General features: G+C 37.8%; 1 protein-coding gene across 1 annotated transcript in view; it reads right to left on the bottom strand.

Annotated features, from left to right (window-relative positions):
• Positions 1 to 14,483, bottom strand: part of dnah1 (dynein, axonemal, heavy chain 1) — a 33,265-nt gene extending 18,782 nt beyond the window's left edge. Inside the window, exons 1-36 of the mRNA XM_016472405.1 lie at positions 14,420 to 14,483; positions 14,178 to 14,340; positions 13,182 to 13,305; positions 12,834 to 12,966; positions 12,499 to 12,657; positions 11,864 to 12,116; positions 11,387 to 11,396; positions 10,855 to 11,005; positions 10,534 to 10,745; positions 10,161 to 10,456; positions 9,683 to 9,833; positions 9,325 to 9,515; positions 8,981 to 9,206; positions 8,779 to 8,898; positions 8,308 to 8,390; positions 8,027 to 8,168; positions 7,780 to 7,935; positions 7,469 to 7,667; positions 6,997 to 7,250; positions 5,973 to 6,185; positions 5,669 to 5,833; positions 5,457 to 5,578; positions 5,165 to 5,270; positions 4,478 to 4,657; positions 4,100 to 4,240; positions 3,806 to 3,969; positions 3,488 to 3,598; positions 3,067 to 3,361; positions 2,732 to 2,845; positions 2,493 to 2,642; positions 2,219 to 2,305; positions 1,886 to 2,072; positions 1,584 to 1,675; positions 1,323 to 1,477; positions 323 to 500; positions 33 to 227 (exon numbers count right to left, since the gene is read on the bottom strand). Of these exons, the coding sequence (XP_016327891.1) occupies positions 33 to 227; positions 323 to 500; positions 1,323 to 1,477; positions 1,584 to 1,675; positions 1,886 to 2,072; positions 2,219 to 2,305; positions 2,493 to 2,642; positions 2,732 to 2,845; positions 3,067 to 3,361; positions 3,488 to 3,598; positions 3,806 to 3,969; positions 4,100 to 4,240; positions 4,478 to 4,657; positions 5,165 to 5,270; positions 5,457 to 5,578; positions 5,669 to 5,833; positions 5,973 to 6,185; positions 6,997 to 7,250; positions 7,469 to 7,667; positions 7,780 to 7,935; positions 8,027 to 8,168; positions 8,308 to 8,390; positions 8,779 to 8,898; positions 8,981 to 9,206; positions 9,325 to 9,515; positions 9,683 to 9,833; positions 10,161 to 10,456; positions 10,534 to 10,745; positions 10,855 to 11,005; positions 11,387 to 11,396; positions 11,864 to 12,116; positions 12,499 to 12,657; positions 12,834 to 12,966; positions 13,182 to 13,305; positions 14,178 to 14,340; positions 14,420 to 14,483 (5,742 nt within the window). The remainder of the gene's footprint in view (positions 1 to 32; positions 228 to 322; positions 501 to 1,322; positions 1,478 to 1,583; positions 1,676 to 1,885; positions 2,073 to 2,218; positions 2,306 to 2,492; positions 2,643 to 2,731; positions 2,846 to 3,066; positions 3,362 to 3,487; positions 3,599 to 3,805; positions 3,970 to 4,099; positions 4,241 to 4,477; positions 4,658 to 5,164; positions 5,271 to 5,456; positions 5,579 to 5,668; positions 5,834 to 5,972; positions 6,186 to 6,996; positions 7,251 to 7,468; positions 7,668 to 7,779; positions 7,936 to 8,026; positions 8,169 to 8,307; positions 8,391 to 8,778; positions 8,899 to 8,980; positions 9,207 to 9,324; positions 9,516 to 9,682; positions 9,834 to 10,160; positions 10,457 to 10,533; positions 10,746 to 10,854; positions 11,006 to 11,386; positions 11,397 to 11,863; positions 12,117 to 12,498; positions 12,658 to 12,833; positions 12,967 to 13,181; positions 13,306 to 14,177; positions 14,341 to 14,419) is intronic.
• Positions 14,484 to 15,755: the final 1,272 nt, after the last annotated feature.

Raw genomic sequence — 15,755 nt, forward strand, 5'->3', positions numbered from 1 at the left:
TTAAAAATAAAAAACACTACAGGACCAATCACCTGTAAGAACCTAGTGAAGAGAGAGTTGAGTTGATCTGTGTAGGGCTGAAACATATCAGGGATCGTGCGGAGCCAACATTCTGTGAATGGAGTCAGACCCAAAATACTGGGCTCAAGATATACCATGCCACAGCGAGAAACCGTGGCAGGAGATGCCACTGCCAAATCCTGCACCTCAAACATCATAGTCATCACCTGAGGGCCAAAAAATTGTCCGAAAAACAAAGAAAATTATTTTAGTTACACAAAGGAGGTACAACACTGAGCGCTATTAGCAGAAATTCTCATACGTCAGAGAGTTTGATGATCTCTCCAGAGCTTAGACACAGTTTCTTGTTGTCATCCAGAACCGTGTTCATGTTCTCAATCCACACAGCATCCACAGGTCCATCAAACATGTACCACTTCTTCTCCTGGTCCATGGAGACAGCTCCATCCCGAATGAGACAAGACAGTATACCATCTGTCCTGTAATTTAACAGTTTGTGTACTTTTAACAACCTGCACAGTCTTTTTTTTTTTTTTGTGAGATCTTTAAGGGGGCATCGGATGCCAATTTTCCATAAGTTGGTTTGATTCTTTAGGGTCTTCATGAAATGTCTGCAACATACTTTGGTGAAAATTCCCCAATTGTCGTCTAAAACAATACCTTTGTACCTTGTCCGAAGCAACTCTGTTCACAGCTATCCATTTTGATGCATGTGTATTTAAATGATAATGAGCTACTGCTCACCCCGCCCCCTCTTCCGTTTTTTGTGTATTCAGAAACAAAACAAAAATAAAACTAATCCACTGTGTCCTCAGTGGCTCTGATGTTAGGAGAAAATTAAGACTCTTATGTTCACTTTTACATCCAACTTCAAAACACCTGCATTGCTTACAAGATATTGTTGTCGCTAAAGCTGCTCGAGCGCAGACAAAATGGCAGACAGCGTACAACTGGCTGAGGGCTGAAATATGCTAATATGGGACAGTCCATCAGTGGTTGTGGGCGGGGCCTGAGCAGTATGACATCATATCGCTCAGAAACTCAAAACGGCTTGATAATTGAGGCTGTTTAGGTTTTTTTGGGGATCAAAAAAAAGGAGTGAATGGATTTTTATTATTGTAGAGTGGTTGTGTCCACACACTGCTAATACGCAAACACCATGTAAAACTGAATTTTGCATCCGATTATACTAAGATTGGTTAGTATAAACTCAGGTCAACAAAGCGCAACCAGAGCGCTGCCCAGGAGGCTACATCAACCTGTACAGCACTGTTATTACAATAAATCCAGAGTGCACTCACCATTCATGAGTAAGCTGATCAAATTCTCCATAAAGTTGCCCCATAGTGATGGATTTGGGGTTGAGCACGTAGGTCTGTACAGACTCATATACTCCTCCACTAACTGAGGGTTGGCCTTTCAGGGCTGTCATTGCTGCTCCCAGCACTTCATAACACTGTAAGTATGTGAGAGTGCATATAAGCGAATTCCAAAATCAGAATTTGCCATTTTTGTTGCAGTTTGTTAATTTGTGCACTGGTTTGTGTATTAGTGAAGCTTACCTTTGTTTTACCAGAGCCTGATGGTCCTACCAACATTAGACCGTGTCTGACTACAGTGGTCTCATATAGTTGAATACACTTGGTTATAAACCCTGCAAGACAAGAAAAACACTAAAAATTAATTTGCTGACTAACCAATTTAGCATTTAATATGACTTTTTTCCCCCAAATTATAGTGCTGGAGCAATTAGACATCAAAAATATTTAGAGCTAACTGATAATGATTCTACGTAATCAATTCGGTAAGAAATATGATTTGCTATTGTTTTCTTATAAATTACATAATTCTACCTCACACTCACCATCCACATCTTTAAGGCATTTGATTGCACAGACATTCCTGATGGACTCTTCTAGGGTACCATAGTCTATTGGCTCTTCACGGATCTTGGGGAAGAGGTCGGACACAATGCCATTGAAGAGCTTGAGGTCGTCCTGAAGGAACTTTGGTACATTGACATCTCTGATGGCACGCAGGCATATCAGCTCCTGCATAAATCATACAATTCGTTCAGCAGCAGATGGTTTTATATCTGTGGTGCTTAAAGAAGAGATTAAACTGCAGAAAAAAGTTCAATAACTTTTATAGAATACTGCAGAGCAAACATGCATACAAATATTGTGTATCATCAAACCTCATTCATATCAGGATTTTCCCTCTTCAAGTTTCCAGCAGCAGAGATCACAGTTTTTACAGCTCTCATCCCAAAATCATAGTGGTCCTAATTTACAACATGCAACAAAGTGAATTTTACACAAAACAAATAGATGAAGTCTGGATGAAAAAGCAGAACAAACAGAAGCAGCAAGCAAAGCCTATTTTTCTTCTTTTTCATTTTTCTTTTCTGACTGTTTCTATATGAAATTCCCCCCCAAAACATAGCTGCACTCATGCCATAAAAGTCAAACCTGTGAGCTGAGCTGCTCCGAGGACAATTTGAAGGTGCTGGTGATTTTTTTGGACAAGATTTTGGCATCACTGAAGCCGAATGAGTAAAGAGAGATCTCTGCTATCATGGCGTAATCAGGGATCATCATTGCCACGGGACGGAATAGAGCCTAAGGAACACATACAGTACAGTATCAATCAGTCTTTTTTATTTTGAGCTTTTACATTGCTGCTGGTGAATTCCATACATTTAAATTACCTTTAAATTATCTGGTAGTTCAGTTCGACCAGCATAACCAGGATTCATAGTGATGAAGACTGCACAGGATGGAACAAGAGAGATTTCCATGCCTTCAAATACAAATTTCTTCACCTGCACACAACAAACAGGACATCAGGGTTTTCCACAAATTTTTACCAATGAATTTTCATGATTTTCTAGTCTATAAAAATAAGGATAATAATTAAAAATAATTTATTAGATATGATGTATGATGTATGAAAGTTATGTTCCAAAAAAACATGCCTTCTGTCCTTAACATGCACGTATGATAGTGTTTAAATAGTAGGCCTCACGTGTGTGATTTTACTCACTCTTTGCTGCTGGGCTTTTTGGATGGTTGTGATCTGTTGAGCCACAACTGATAAAACCTCCACATCAATTCGATTGAATTCATCAAAGCAGGCCCAGGCCCCTGAACTAGCTAAGCCTTTGAGGAACTTGCCCATAGCTATGAAGTCCAGCTGATCAGAGCAGTTAAAAACTACAGTCTGGATGGCCAGAGCTTTGCCCAGGTCTTTAGTGGTCTCTGTCTTTCCTGTACCGGCAGGGCCTGCCGGGGCACCTCCAAACTTTAAGTGAAGTGCACCAGTCAGGGTGAGGTAGCACCTGTGTGATGGACAAACTTCGTATATCATTTTAATTTCTAACAAAGAAAGTATCCTGTAAAATACTTTTATTTGAAAAGCATATGTACAGCTACATATAAATGAAGTTCAGTTTTCTAAATGTCACCTGTCTGTCAATGGAGTGATAACAAGTCGTCCTGAGTTACCAAGGTACTCATAACCATACAAGAACTCAGCATTCACTGCTCTGATGTACAAGTCATCGCGCCAGTAATATCTATGAAAACACAAACACTAACACGTGTACAGTAAACTGATGTCTCTCTCTCTCTCTCTCTCTCTCTCTCTCTCTCTCTCTCTCTATATATATATATACACACACACGCACACACATATATTACTACTTTTACAATACTACTATTATAATGTTACAAACAATTTATATATATATATATATATATATATTGATTTTATATTGTATAACCTCAGTTGGCTGATCCACTCAAAGTCATTGACACTGGACACTTTCTCCTCAACCAGCTTTGCTGCCACATCTTTAGCATGCACTTCGATCACAATGAGTGCTGAGAGTACCCCCCGCTGCATCTTTGACAGACGACCCCGCACCAGCTGCACCAAATCTCCCAACTGTTTGGGCATATACAAACACACACTTTAACTTAGATCCAATGATTCCTCATCAGAATTTACAACATTGTAATGCACAAAACATCCCCAGGAATGTTTAATTGTTTGCACTGTTGTAAACAGTGCGCACCTGTGTCTGTAGCTGTGGATAAAGCCGATCTGCAAGGTCTCCCTTATCCAGAGACTCTGACACCTCTTGGGTCCAAAATGTTTGACAGCCAGCGATCACCACCTGCCCAGGCCAGGACAACACCCACTCTGTACGAGGACGCTGCAGGCAGGGTTGAGACTTTATATCAAAACATTCACTGACAACAACTACTTGTTATTATAAGACACATTGTATTTAGGCTGTAACAAAAAATCTAGTGCACTCTGGAAATCTATGGTGATTCATACTGATTAAAGGGCCATTTACATAAAACAAACAAACAAAAAAGTTGTTTTAGCTATGCACTTTGTTAAAAATCACTGACTTGACATCTTCAAAATAAGAAACAACACTTACCTCTACATAGGCTTGCAGTGAACGACTAATGTTGTCTCTTACACTGGCCTTCATGGAGTTCTCCACTTCCCGCAACCAATGCTCCACATTCCCAGAAGGAGACACAGGGACGGACAACTGGACTTCCTCTCCCTCAGCAGAGTACATGTGTGTGATCAGCAGATCTGACTGGAACTGGAGCTGCATGTTGTACAACAGATTTCAGAATTTCTGACATTAATTGAAACACTATATGTGACTCTGGACCACAAAACCAGTCATAAGTGTCCGTTTTTTTAAATTGAGATTTATACATCATATGAAAGCTGAATAAATAAGCTTTCCATTGATGTATGGTTTGTTAGGATAGGACAATTTTTGGAAAATCTGGAGGGTGCAAAAAAATCTAAATATTGAGAAAATAGTTTAAGTTTTGATATATTAACGGTAGAAAATGTAAAAAAATATCTTCATGGAACACGATCTTGATATCCTAATGATTTCCGGCATAAAAGAAAAATCAATCATTTTAACCCATACAATGTATTGTTGGCTATTGCTACAAATATACTCGTGCTACTTATGACTAGTTTTGTGGTCCAGGGTCACATATTATATAAACCAAAATGATATTTTCTACCGTGCTAATAATATTATAGTAAACATATTACAGCAAATCATATCTGATGTATGCAAAAGAGGACTCACCCGGGCAATGTTCTCAAAGCATTTGCGGAGATGTGGCTGCACTGCTGTTGGATCTTTAGTCTGAGATAAAATCTCCAGCAACTCATCATCTGATAAAAAGTAAAATCTACAACCAGACAACAAGAGAGTTCTTAAATAATTGCTTCAACAACTATAATGACCCTGCAGAGTTGGATTTAACTTTAAAGTGCTAAGAAATTAAACAAAATGTTAAATGGCAAATTATTGTTTAATGAATTGCCCTGGGCCTTCCCTACTGTTGAATGAAACCATAAAAACTGATCATTTTTACCTGGGGAAGGCACTTCGTTTGGTCTCCAGGTATTCACTCAGTCCTTTCTGCACGAGCTCCAGTAAATTGTTACAGTCTTTGAGACTGGCCAATAGACGTGGTTCGGGACACACCTCAATCACCTGGACCCATAAACACAATCACATCTCAATTCTTCGGTGAACCACTGACAAATCAAATATAGTATGATTAAGTAGTTTGACCATGCTCACCTTATTGTTATAATGGGCAGCCTTCATGATCTTCCTCCAGGTGCGCTCCATGGTCAGATACCTCTTCCCTTCCATAGGCAGCTGACGGTTGATGTCATCAGAGCTGAAAATAGGTTCCATGTACAGCCACGACCGCTGACAGATGAGCCACTCTTCTAATACTTCCTACCAGCAGAATACCACAGTAACACAGACTTTTAGTTATTGTTTTTGGTGAAGACGCCTACATGCAAACTAAACAAACAATCCAAAAGTACCTCACCTTGTGGATTTCAGAATCAAACCTGCAGGATGATTGGCTTACCTGTGTCATTTTCAATTTACTTTCCCATTTGCTGATTCTCTCCTCAAAGGGTTTTTTATATGGGGAGAAGGCCATGCTCTGAGTCATTACAATGTGGTCATCCAGGAGCTGAGAAGCTTCGTCTGGGCTCTTCAAGATGTAAGTTCCTGTCTCCTTATAAGGCATCACCTCAAACATCACTGTTGACCATTCCTCCTCCATCTTTATCAGAGCCTATGTATGAGAGCAAAAAATACTGTCATATGACATAATATGTCTGTGGAATTGTTCTGTTATGCAATTCAGAAAAAAAAAATCAACCAGCAAAAATGTTCCTGTGATATTGTTAATTTGTATAATTTATCGAAGGGCTAGAAAATATCCCATTAAATATGAGTTTAGTGCCTCTAGAGTCAATGTCTTGACCTCAAGCAGCCAGAATTTTGAATTACGATCTGATATCAGCCACAAATGTACAGACACCCCTACTGTAGCTTTGGAATACAGTGAGCCCCATGGTGCAGCTCCACCACTGGGCTTAGTGGGTCATGCAGCGCTGCTCCACTTCTGGCCTTAGTGGTCCTTGTGGTGTAGCACTACCTCAGGGCTCAATAAACCTTAACAAATGATCCCACAATGTATTGTAATTTCTAATTAAAAAATAAATTCTAATTGATTTTTTATATTTGCTGATTAAATTTAAAGGAGTAATTCACCACTGACAAGATGAGCTTGTGAAAAAACTTGGCTGTCTATGAAGAAGAAACGCAATAAATAAATAAAAAATGCGGAAGTACAAGCTGTAGTTTTAACAAAAGCCCTGGAGCTGTCAAAAGTCCACTAGGTGATGCAAAATGTCAGCTTTGAGTCATCTGGCGGCCTTTTACTGACAAATAAATGGAGATATCTGGGTGCAGGTAACACGGAGAAAGAGTATACATCGCTTATTTTCATATACTACCAAACACACAGTGTTCTTATGTGCCTCATCATGAATACAAAATACATCTGAAAAACAACTCCATGGGACAAATATTGCACTCACTTGCTCAATAGCATATTCTTTTCCAGCCTCCTGAGCCACTTGGGTGATTTCCTCCGCATGATTTTGTAGGCCCAGCTCCAGACAAAGGGAAAAGGTGAGGTTCGCTGTAGACTTTATATTCATGTTAATACGTTCAGAAAGAAGTTCCCAGTGGCGGTTCCGCATGCCAGGATTCCTCAGGCCCCGGATCAGAGGAATGAATGGACGGAAATCTTCAATCTTAGTCCGGATTTCAGATGCCACTTCTTGACAGGCTGAATAGTGAGTCAATAATGATAAAAACATGTTATGAACAGTATGATACAAACACATAATACATATGTCTAAACCACAGATTTTCCTTCTCCTTTTGTATTTATGAAAATTTCAACTTCACTTATAAAACAGGAAAACATATCTCATTCTTGATGCTAGGTATGACACAAAAACATACAATATTTGTTTGTGTCCTCTAACATTGTTTCCTACTCACCAGGAATGTCTTTAAACTGTTTGACACACTGGTGCATAGTCTTGTAAGCATCATTGACATTATACTCCAATTGTTCAGGGTTGATGGCTGACAGCGGGTCATTGAGCCAGCTTTCATGCCAACGCAGCCAATCAGATGTTGTCTTCCACAGGTCATAAAATGGCTGAAACTCTTTGTTCAGCTTCTGTAGCTCGGTGTACTACAGCACAACCATAAAACATATATATGAGTAGGGTCTCATTAATGTCATAGAACGAAAATAATAAAACAATGAATCACTACACACAAATTTGCGTGTAGAGTTAACTTACATTAGAGACTGGTTTGCCAAAGAGTCGTTCGCGGTTGTTGTAAAGCTGTGCCATTTCCTGACACTCTTTCAGCTGCTTGCTCACTCTCCGCACCTCATTTGCCACCTCATGCGTTCGCCCAAGGTTTGTGTAACCAGATAATCCAGCCACCGTCATCTGAAAATGAAGAGAGCTGACTTAATTGCAATGCCCAGAGTGACCATCTATTCAAGGCAAAACGTCTCATTCTTGACTTTATGAGTCTGACCTGCAGGACATTCAAGAGATCCAGGAAGCTGTTTTGGTCGACAAGCTGGATCTTAAGGAACCGCTCTTCATCCTCAGCATGTTGAGCTTTCATTCTCTCCATCTGGTTCAGGATCATCCAGGGCCAGGCCATTGCTGTCCACCTACACAACATTTAGTATTTAGGAGCTCAGCTACTGAAGAAATGTGATATAGATGTGTAGAATGGCTGATTTTAGATTAGTTAAAAGCAACTGTGTTAAAACACTATTTATTTCAATGTCGAGGCAATGATGAACTCACTTCTCATTGACATCCTCATCGGAGAGACTGTAGAAGAATTCATCTATTAGATCATAATCAGACATAGCTTTGGACAAACACTCCTGCAGGAGGCCATTAGCAGAGGAAGACAGAGAAAAAAAGTCATTCAGCATTAAATGCAACAATGCAATGAGGATTTTTAAGATTTAATCAACTTTAAGCAACAGATGCTGATGGAATGGCAACGGCGACATGAAGTCAAGTGTTAACTTCTATAGCTAAAGAGGATGGCATGCTGGATCATTTAATCATTTGACAAAGTACAAAAAAGTCATTTAAAAAGCAAGACAAGTACTATCAAAATTAGGAAGATGTGGCCAGTGAGTATTGCATGTGCTCTGATATGCCACATGGTGGCACCATTTTCTGTCACTTCTCCACTATCCATCCCCAATAAAGGCAAAACACAAAGGATCTCGTTAATAATAAATAATAAAACAGTGACTGTACTTCATGTGCTTTGAGTTGTTCAGGGAGTAATTTCATCCATTCTCTCTGCTCTATGAGCTCCTCAATGCAGCTGGGTTTCTCTGACAGCTTTCTGCTGATGGCTTTACACTCCGTACTTGCCTGAAACACACACAATATTACATAACAGTGATACTTTCAGACTTGATAAAAATGTTTCTAGTCCTTATGAACACTGACTCACATCCTGTATCTGTTGACGTAACCTCAGAGCGAGTCGGTCCAGCACTGCACTGGCGAGGTCTCTGTGTTTCTTCACCAGGCTTTGCCGAACGGCCTCCATGCTGACCTCGAAGGGACCGATGATGATTCCGGAAGGGATGGACTGATTTAAAAGTTCCATCTCCCTCAGGTGCTCCAGAACTTCCTGCTTCACTTCCTGAACGGTCTGGTTCTCCTGACTGTGCAACCTTCGAGACACAAAAATATAAGCAGAAGGACAATCCTTGCTCTGTAGTGTATAACAATGCATAGTATATTGGTCTCTCAGTTCATAAAAAAAACCTAGCAAACAATATAGAGATTTACTGCAGAAAAGTGTTGATATCTGAATTGTGGAGCTCAAGGTGGCATTCATATTCACAGGCGTAGGATCTGAGAGGTATGATGGCCTGTTTCAGGGCTAAACTGATGCTCTCCCTCAAATTGTTGACATCAGGTTCCCACAAGGCCACTGTATCTAATACATATCCAACGACGAGCAGGTTCTTCATTACAAACTGAGAGAATGGGAAGGAACAAAAACAGAACAAAGCCTTCAGAAATAAAAATTGTAATAATTTAATAAGCATTTTTACCAAATAATTCTGGCTTTGTTTAATAATATAGTAATTAAAAAAAAAATCTTCATAAAAATTATTTATGTACAAGCAATAAGATAGGGAACCTTGTCTAGTTGAGGTATGTTGTGTGTGGACAGGATTCCTTTATCAAACAGGTTGATAACGGAGGTCTCAAAGCTCTCTAGAGGAGTGCTGTAACCAACACCAGTCTGATAAAGTACCAAATCCACTGAGAAAAGGGGTTTCTTTTTTGGCCTGCATAAAATAATGTTGGATCATGGATAAGTTACATATAGTATAAAACAACTGCACTCAATTGATCTTATTTAGACCTTGTTTCTTTTGACTCCAAGGCTACCCTTTATCTAGAAGTGTATCTGAAGGCCCTCCTACAGTATCTAAGCTAATATGTACCTCTTAATATATATGTAAAAAATAAAACAATTTAATGTTGTACAACAACAGAACCACCGATTTAGATTTTATCATTTAAAGAAAGGAAATGTAATATAAAGCAACATCAAACATAATCCTATAAGCATATTTAAGAAGCAGTAACCAGGATAATGAGAATTCACATACTTGTATGGGCTGTTTATGAGATCAGGGCCCCAGGTCAGATCTTTGGGGCATTGTAGGACATTGTGGCAAGCATCGAGCAATAATTCGGCTAAGCTGGCCAGGGAATCCTGCACCAGGAACCTGAGTGTGTCCTGCTGAATGCTGCGTATCAGTGCCATCAAGCGACACAGTTTAGACATGTGGTAAACATCCCAGTTGGAAACAGAGAGATTGTACCAGTCACGACTTCCATGCAGACTAGACGAAATCCCAGTACATAAAGTGTCCAGCCATGACTCTTGTAGAAACAATTGGACCTGAAGTAAGGCAAAGAGTGTATGATGACACAGAGGCACATTTGTATGTGTATGTGTATAGGTGAAAGTTTGTATACCTGTGCGTGTTTCTGAGACTGTGCCGACTCAAACTCCTCCAAGCTAAGTGACTTTGTGAAGCTGACATGAAACAGACTTATTTTTGCCACCCTGTTGCACTCTTCTCTCACTATGGACAGCACAGTGATCACCTCAGGTTTAGTGAGCAGAGTATTAAAAACAAAAGCTGCACGGTTCTTCTCAAAAGGGTAGTCAGGCACTGACACAAGGCCTAGAAGGAAAGGAGACAGCACGTTGTTGGTGGGCCCATAAAATAAATCAACAACATAAAATCCCAGACTGTCTGAAAGTCTCCATTCTTTTGATGTCCATTTCTCTACCTTTCTCAGGAACTTTCTCGGGTTCTTTTTGAGGAATTTTGATGTGGGGGAACTCTTCTGGGCTTTCCTGTACCACCTTATCAAAGCACATCCGGTTCATAGTGTGAATGTACTCCAAACTAAGCTCTTCCTCCAGCTCCATCACACACTCCTGTAGACTGTATAGACACATGTGTTTATTGAAAAACAAACTAATTCAGCAGACATCAGTAATTGTTTACATAATTATATACTGTGTTTTCTGGGATTGCACATCTGGTGTTGATGGAAGGTGCAGAAGATTTTTATAGGAAACTCTTAATGTTTTATTTAATGTCTTAATGATCATACTTGGGTGCAAAGGAATATATATATATATATATATATATATATATATAGCTCTTATATATATATATATATATACAATTATTTTTTTACAGTACTATACACCAGTGCCTGAAATTAACTTCTTTTTAAGAGGCAATATATTGTCTGCAGATGCATAAAAATCATATTTAATGTGAAACCCCTGGATATTCAGTCAAAAAAAAACAAATACACTACTGCTCAATAGTTTGGGGTCGGTAAGATTCTGTAATGTTTTTAAAACACCCTCTTATGCTCACCAAGGATGCGTTTATTTGATCAAAAGTACAGTAAAACAGTAATATTCTGATTTTTTTTTACAAATTTACAATAACAGTTTTAATATATTTTAAAATATAATTTATTCCTGTGATGGCAAAGCTGAACATCAGTGCCACACGATGAATAGAAGGTTCAAATGAACAGCGTTTATTTGAACTAGAAATATTTTGTAACATTATAAATGTTTTTACTGACATTGTTGAAAAGAAAATCTTACTGACCCCAATTTTTAAAGGTAGTGTATAAAACATATCATTACAGGGTGTTTTTGGCCCTCATATTTAATTTTTTTTATCTAATTTCATCATCCTCTACACTGACAATTGCATACATTGAAATGTAAAATTATATTTGATCCTATTATTATTTTAATTCTTCTCACTGTTTCAAATGGAGGCCTGGTGTGGAGACTGCATAATTTCTGATGCGTTCTAAACTGGTGGGGTCAAGGGTGGGGGTGCCACTCCAGACTAGCATACAGTCAATGGAAAGATGGTACAAGATCATGGCCTCAGTGTACTGTCTCAAGTCCTGGGCAAACTGGACTCTCTGGGCAAAGACACTTGGGTCCTCTGAACAAAACAGCAGCCTGATCCTGGGAACCCAGTATCGCCCTTCTCGCAGTGACAAAGCCCCTTGGGAAAGAAAGAAAACATAATGAAATAGAAACAGAAGTCAAATATAGTGAATATTGTGGATAGTGAAATAGAAACGCAATGGTTTATGAAAGTTTACCTACATCACTGAGTAAAACACTCGAAACATATGTTTTGTGGTTTGCAGCCGATGTCTATTAGGTTTGATTAGGTTATTTATATGATATAAAAGTCTCTTTAGTAGGCATCTAAACATTTTTTATTTACTTTCATTCTCTTCTGGGATGAGCCTATTATGTGACAATGTCATTACTTTCTATTTCAACAAGAAACTCATCAAAATTGGGGAAAAAAGTGCTCTTCAAAAGGTTTCATGAGGTGTTTAAAATAACCAAGGTTCATGAATGGCTATTGAACATGCCTTCTCTCTGTCCTCCATTCAAAGTAGGTTTTCCATCAGAATCTCGAACCCATCCATTACAGTCTGCTTTATGCACCAAGTACTCCTTCTTCTCCTGGCTGTACTGTAGCACCCCAACCAACTGCCAAGAATACTCCAAAGCTGGGCTCTCTGGATCCACTACATGACAAACACATGAAGAACAGACACTTAATTTTTCCCACATGTGCCCATATGGCTCCCACTGGATGGGCTATAAGATTAATTTATTTTCAGAATGAACTACAAGACTGATGATGGGATCCATTCGACTACAATATGTCAGGTATTTCCAGAGGGTTTAGACAGCACTGTACCAGGTGGAATGCCGTTTTTTGTTGGCAACAGGGCTTTGGCAGGAACAGGTTTGCGGTCAACAGAGCCTTGCTCGTAACCTAAAGCCAGCCATTCCTTTGGAGTACGGCAGTCAAAGTCCTCATTGTCGAATATCTGGTGTTACACAAAGCACGTCAATAGACACAAAATGAGCCACTTGTACAAAACACACAATTACACAGCTAATGAAACAGAAAGACGCATGATTTTAAACTGAAGCATCTACATAGACACCAAAATGAGGGGAAATTTTACAAGCAAACTGAGACATTAAAATATGAATATTTCATAAATATTTCTTTAAAACAGTATACAAGAACATGCATGACCTCCAGAGACAGGTAGTTTGAAACTGGTGGACTCGTCTCGTTTTTGAGCATCAGCTGGTTGGAATCAATGCCTCGCTCTGCCAAAAGATTATTGATATCCAACTTCTGATACTCCCTCACACGTCTGGGAATTAAAACAGACACCAATATCCATGCATACTACATTTACAATATAGAAAAATGCCTTTATGTGAAAAAAAATAAAAAAAACTTAAAACACACAAAACATTGGATGAGCATCTACACTGCATCTAACTGTTTAGTATCAACCAGTGCTAAATAAATAAAATTGCACTCAAAATTAAACATAATAATATCAAAATAATACTATATTTAAAAAACTTAAATATACACTATTTTTGAAAAGCTTGGAGTCAGGAGGATTTTTAATATTTTTGAAAAAAGTCTCTTATGCTAACTAAGGTTACATTTATTTGATTAAAAGCAGTACAGTAAAAGCAGTAATATTGTGAAATATTATTACAATTTAAAGAATAACATCTCAGGTTACGTATGTAACCAGGTTTCCTGAGAAAGGGAACTCAACTCGACACCATGGAAACACTTCTGTGTGAAAGGTGTCTGAAGCACATGTGCAAACACACCAATTCTATTGTCCTATGTAGGAGTCCAGCGGCCCAGAAGCGTTTCCATACACAGCTTTACGGCCACTTCTGATCAATGTAATAAATCCTGGCTGAATAGAAGTATTAATTTCTTTGAAAAACTGTAGTGTATTTTTAAATGATAAAAATCTCAACAATTGACTATTTACAGCACAACACACCTTGAGGCCACGTTTACCCTCTTTTCAAGAGACTATTTTCTTTAACCTGGCATAATTTTATTCATGGTTTTTTTTATGATAAAGTATGTCAAGCATCCTGTCTATGCTGGCATCTAATTTGCTTAGCAAAACAGACCTGAGGCTCATTTTTGGGTTGTGACCCAACAGTTGAGAAGCATTTGTGTAAGATGTTTATTTGAACCGCTCACCTCTCAATCTCAATCTTACGGGGCACATGTCCTGAAGGGCAAACATAAGGCATCTGAACTTTTGGACAGTAACTTCCAGGGTGGAAGTCTGTCTCGTGCTGGAGTTCATGCCATTGCTCCTCCATAGCACTGGGCGGGACAGGAAGCATTCTCAACATAGATTCTAGTAAAAAACAAAAAACAAAATAATTAGTATAATTAGTATCTATTTAGTATAATTAGATTGTTGTTTGATTTCTTACTTTTGCGGGAGTTGGACTCGTTTCCTGCCCGGCACATTAAACTTGTGCTCACTGGGTCTTCCATATATGACTAAAAACAGTAGCATTAGTTTTGGTGATCATATTTAACAAAACAAGTTGAGTATACTTTTATGTTTTCATTTACATGTATGAATGGGTAAGGCCCTATCTTTTCCACAATACAGATAATTCAGAATGAATTGCAGAATTCAGTCATAAAATTTGAATTTATACTGTATAATGTGCAAAACTGTATGTTCAACATTTTATTTGACATTAATTAATTAATTTGTTGTAATAATGTGTATCATAAAAGAATATAAAAAATAAAAACAGACAACAGAATTTTTTGTACAATTTTTATATAATATTTTATACTGTTATTTTTAGGAATTCAATTGATTAGACTTTGTTTGATCAACCTGATTAGACATTTGATGATAAAAATGTAATTCAACAGAATTTAATTCAAATGCGATCCAGAAAAAAAAATACACAGGAAAAAAAACTGAATTTTGAAAACAAGAACAAGAACAAATGAATACAACGAAAGTTGGCGAAGAAAACTAAAATGGATTTCATAGGGCCCTAAATGAGAAAATAAAAATGATAGAAAGAATCAGTAAAAGAAGAGAAAGATGTGTGTACCGGTTGTGCCTGGTTTACTTACGAGATTTGAGAATATGCAGGGCAAAGGGGTCAGTTTGTCCCTGTGATGTCCTCTAGGATGAATCATCTTAGATATAGATGTATGGTTTTCTTTCTGTTTTTTTTTTGTCCATAAAAAATAGAATTTACTGTATAACATGCAGAACTTCATCTGCAACATGCTATTTGACAATAATAAATAAATTAAATGTTTTGTTTTCTAATGTAATGTTTCTAATTTTTTATGTAAATGTGCATCATAAAACACAGAATACCAAAAAAAAAAAAAGAAAAGAAAAGAAAAAACAGACAACACAGAATAAAAATCCCATAGACTTACATTGATGGAATGTTCAAATTATAATAGTTCAAGACTATTGGAGTAAAGATTCTAAGCAATTTAGACTTATCAAATCTATCTATCTATCTATCTATCTATCTATCTATCTATCTATCTATCTATCTATCTATCTATCTATCTATCTATCTATCTATCTATCTATCTATCTATCTATCTATCTATCTATCTATCTATCTATCTATCTATCTATCTATCTATCTATCTATCTATCTATCTATCTATCTATCTATCTATCTATCTATCTATCTATCTATCTATCTATCTATCTATCTATCTATCTATCTATCTATCTATCTATCTATCTATCTATCTATCTATCTATCTATC

The sequence above is a fragment of the Sinocyclocheilus anshuiensis genome, unplaced genomic scaffold, assembly GCF_001515605.1.
Source record: "Sinocyclocheilus anshuiensis isolate Anshui unplaced genomic scaffold, SAMN03320099.WGS_v1.1 scaffold660, whole genome shotgun sequence".
In the NCBI taxonomy this organism is placed as follows: Eukaryota; Metazoa; Chordata; class Actinopteri; order Cypriniformes; family Cyprinidae; genus Sinocyclocheilus; species Sinocyclocheilus anshuiensis.